Source organism: Myotis brandtii, unplaced genomic scaffold (genome assembly GCF_000412655.1).
Source record: "Myotis brandtii unplaced genomic scaffold, ASM41265v1 scaffold630, whole genome shotgun sequence".
Lineage (NCBI taxonomy): Eukaryota > Metazoa > Chordata > Mammalia > Chiroptera > Vespertilionidae > Myotis > Myotis brandtii.
The window spans coordinates 326,245-329,245 of NW_005370412.1; the positions used below are offsets into that span (position 1 = coordinate 326,245).

The 3,001-nt window shown below is 54.1% G+C and overlaps 1 protein-coding gene across 7 annotated transcripts in view; it reads left to right on the top strand.

Moving 5' to 3' along the window:
- The first annotated feature begins 610 nt into the window (after positions 1 to 610).
- Positions 611 to 3,001, top strand: part of RGS8 (regulator of G-protein signaling 8) — a 50,748-nt gene continuing 48,357 nt past the window's right edge. For 2 of the 7 annotated variants that reach the window (XM_014528362.1, XM_005880216.2), the window contains exon 1: positions 1,184 to 1,473. Coding sequence is in view for 3 of the 7 variants with exons in the window: in XM_014528361.1 (XP_014383847.1) it covers positions 941 to 1,069; positions 1,400 to 1,473 (203 nt within the window). In the remaining 4 variants the exon portion in view is untranslated. Of the gene's footprint in view, positions 1,070 to 1,183; positions 1,474 to 2,705; positions 2,954 to 3,001 lie in introns of those variants that run through there. The other 5 variants (XM_014528361.1, XM_014528364.1, XM_005880215.2 and 2 more) reach the window with 5 other exon arrangements.

Sequence of the window (3,001 nt, forward strand, 5' to 3'; positions counted from 1 at the left end):
GGGAGCAGGGGGCCCAGCTCCGCAGACCTCGAGCGGAATGAGGAGACTCTGAGCTTTATCCCAAGGCGGTGGTCCTCAAATGTTAGCATCAGAATCACTGGAAGGCTGGACCCCATCCCCAGCGTTTCCGAGTCTGTATGTGTGGGGTGGGGCCTGAGACGCGGCATTTCTAACACATACCCAGGTGATGCTGAGCGCTGCCAGTCAGGGGCCACACTCAGAGCACTACTGCACTAGGGCAGGCGGGAAGAGGGAGTCCTCCTTCTGAACTGAACAGGCACTGTGAAGGTCCACGTGGGTAAGGCGGTCTGGAAGAAAAAAACGTAGAAGACAGAAAAATTGGAATAATGCACAGAATGGGCAGAACAAAGGGAAAAGTCTCACTCTGTAACCTATGCAAGTAGGGGGAAGTTGCTAGGTGATGGATGAGGGAGAGAGGTGAATTTCCACTGTAGGAAAAACCAGGTGAGAGACAGGAGCACAGAGTTGGAAATAGACATGTTCGGGGAGGTGGAAATTTCTCATTAAGAAGTGAGGGGTGGGGTGGGGGGAGGGGTGGGAGTGGAGAAATGCCTCTGTAGAGTAAGGGGACAGCTGAGAGGTGGCAGAGAGGGTAATTAATGCCGGGCTTGGTGGTTTGGCTCGGTACTGCAGCATAATAGAAATTGGGAGAAAGGAGGTGGAATTTAGATGTGTGACCTGCCCCGTAGCTTTCGTGCTCTCTGCATTTATCACATCACATCACACCCAGCAAGACAGCCCCCTCCTCCTGGCTCATTAGGAGATTTGGTTCGGCGTGGCTCCTGCTGTCAGCAGCTGTCTGGGGCGAGGTCTTTATGCTCCCTGCTCCCTGAGCGGCAACCAGCCTTCAGCGGGCAGCGGAGCTCATTAGAAGGGGGCCCCCTGGACACTGGATTTCAGTGGCGGCAGGAAAGAGTTAATGCCTCCGGCTTCGCTGCCCCCTGCACAGCCTCTGGGTGCAGAGGGAGGCAGCTCTGGGCTGTGGGGACTTCTCCCTGAGCTTCAGCCAAAGAAGCAGGGGAGCAGCTTCGCGAAGCAGAGGAGGAAGGTGCGGGAGGAGTGCCAGGCGAGCTCCGCGCAGGGGCACCTCCAGCATCCTGCCAATGAGGATGGGCGTGCAGACTGTGCCCCGGAGCTGAGCCGCCGCCCGCTGGGTGTAGGCTGCTCCAGTATTTATTGGATGTGACAAACAGGGAGAAGAGATTTCAGCGGGGCTGCTCGCTGCCCGGCTCAAGTGGTGGGAGGTGGATTGTGCATGCATGCATGTGGAGATGTGTGTGCGTGCCCGCGTGTGCCTGCGTGTGCATGCACACATGCCCTTCACCCGCCAAGGATTTGACTGCTAAACTGCTAAAAGACAGATCTGCTCTCTCCCCAGAGCTCCTTCACCCGCAGCCTCTCTGACCATCCCGTTGGCAGAGACCCGCAGGCCATGAGGACCGGTCAAAGACAGTGAGTATTGCTTTTGCTTTCTCCTCTCTGGGTGCCCGTGTGGGCTGATTGCATTATCCATATTTAATTAACCTGCCTCTCCATATTGATTGCTTTCTCTCCACCGAAGCTTAGTCTCTCTTCCCCTCTTTATAAATCTTTGCTCTTTGCTTTTAACCTTCTTTTTTTTTTTTTCCTACTGAGCATCCTCTGTTTCCATTTTGACCCATCCTGTAGAGTCACCTGTAACTTGATGTCCACCTCAGAGGGCACATGAACTGTGGGTGTAATCGCACTGCTGGTTTTCCTGGGCTCTGGGTAACCCCAAACTCTGTCCCCCAAAAGTCAAGGGCCAAATGGGATAAGAGCCCCGAGGTGCTGGGGTCAGCGAACCTTGCAGGTCCTCATTCCATGGGCTCCAAGGCTGAGCTCATGGAAGGGGCGGTGGAGGGTCTGAGGCTGGTGGGCACGGCTGGATTTGGAAGAGAGGGAGGCAGGCATGTAAGCAGCTCCAGCAAGCCGGTGTGGGCTAGCGGTGGGAATGGGAAGAGTGACAAGGCAGTGACAGGAGGCCTGGTGATACTTGCCCCAAACGACCTTGCCTCTGCTGTGTGTGGGGGTGGGAGTGCCTGGGTCTGCTCAGCTCCAGGGTTGTGAAGGCCCCTGGCCTGGGCTTCCCCCTCCTCTGCGGCTATATCCCACAATCCAGAGAAAACGAGGCTTAGATGCCCAGAACAATGATTTCTAGAGATCCTGACAGCTATAAAAGGCTTCGATCTCCTGACTTCTGAGCAAGCAGGTGTACGCACGGTGAGGGCCAGGATTAAGGAACTGTTCCTGCTGTCAGGGAACACAGCCCCTGTCATATCCTGGGGATGAGCCTTACACAAAATCAAACTATTTTTTTTTTTTAGTTTTAATAAAGCAATCTCGTTATTTTATTAATTGTGGTATTATTCGAAAAGGTATTTTTAAAAGTCTTTGTGAAATGTTCCTGGTAGTAGCAAAAGAATTTAAGTGGATCTCAGAAGGGCCTTATCTATCTAAAGGTTTCTTTTAAAATGGATTCTATGTTTGGTGTCAGGGTTCCCCAGGGGATCCCTTTACGGATAGACTGCTGTCTTCACACGTTTCTTCCTACCAGTTCTCTTCCGGGGGAACAAAGGGCTTGAAGCCCTGAGAATGGGACCCTCGGGAGAGCGAGTTTATCCGTCAATCAGCCCTCAACCTCTGTCCCCTTTCCCTGATGTCCTCCTGCTTCAGGTCGAGGACGGGCCAGTCTGGGGGCTGAGGCGGGCCAGACAGCTTCCACATGGGGGAGGAAGAGTGACTTGGGTATTCATTTCTTCAGTCTGCGCCTGGGATCCCTGCAAAGGAGCAAGCCTGTGCGGTGACAGTGCCTGGCAGGCTTCCCCTGGAGTTACCCAACCTTCCTCCCGCTTACGCCCTCCCAAGGCTCCCACACTCTCACCTCTGGGACAGGTTCCAACCTTGGAGGGAGGTGAGAATCAGAGCAGTAGCCAATGGAGTGTTTCTGGAGCAAATGCTG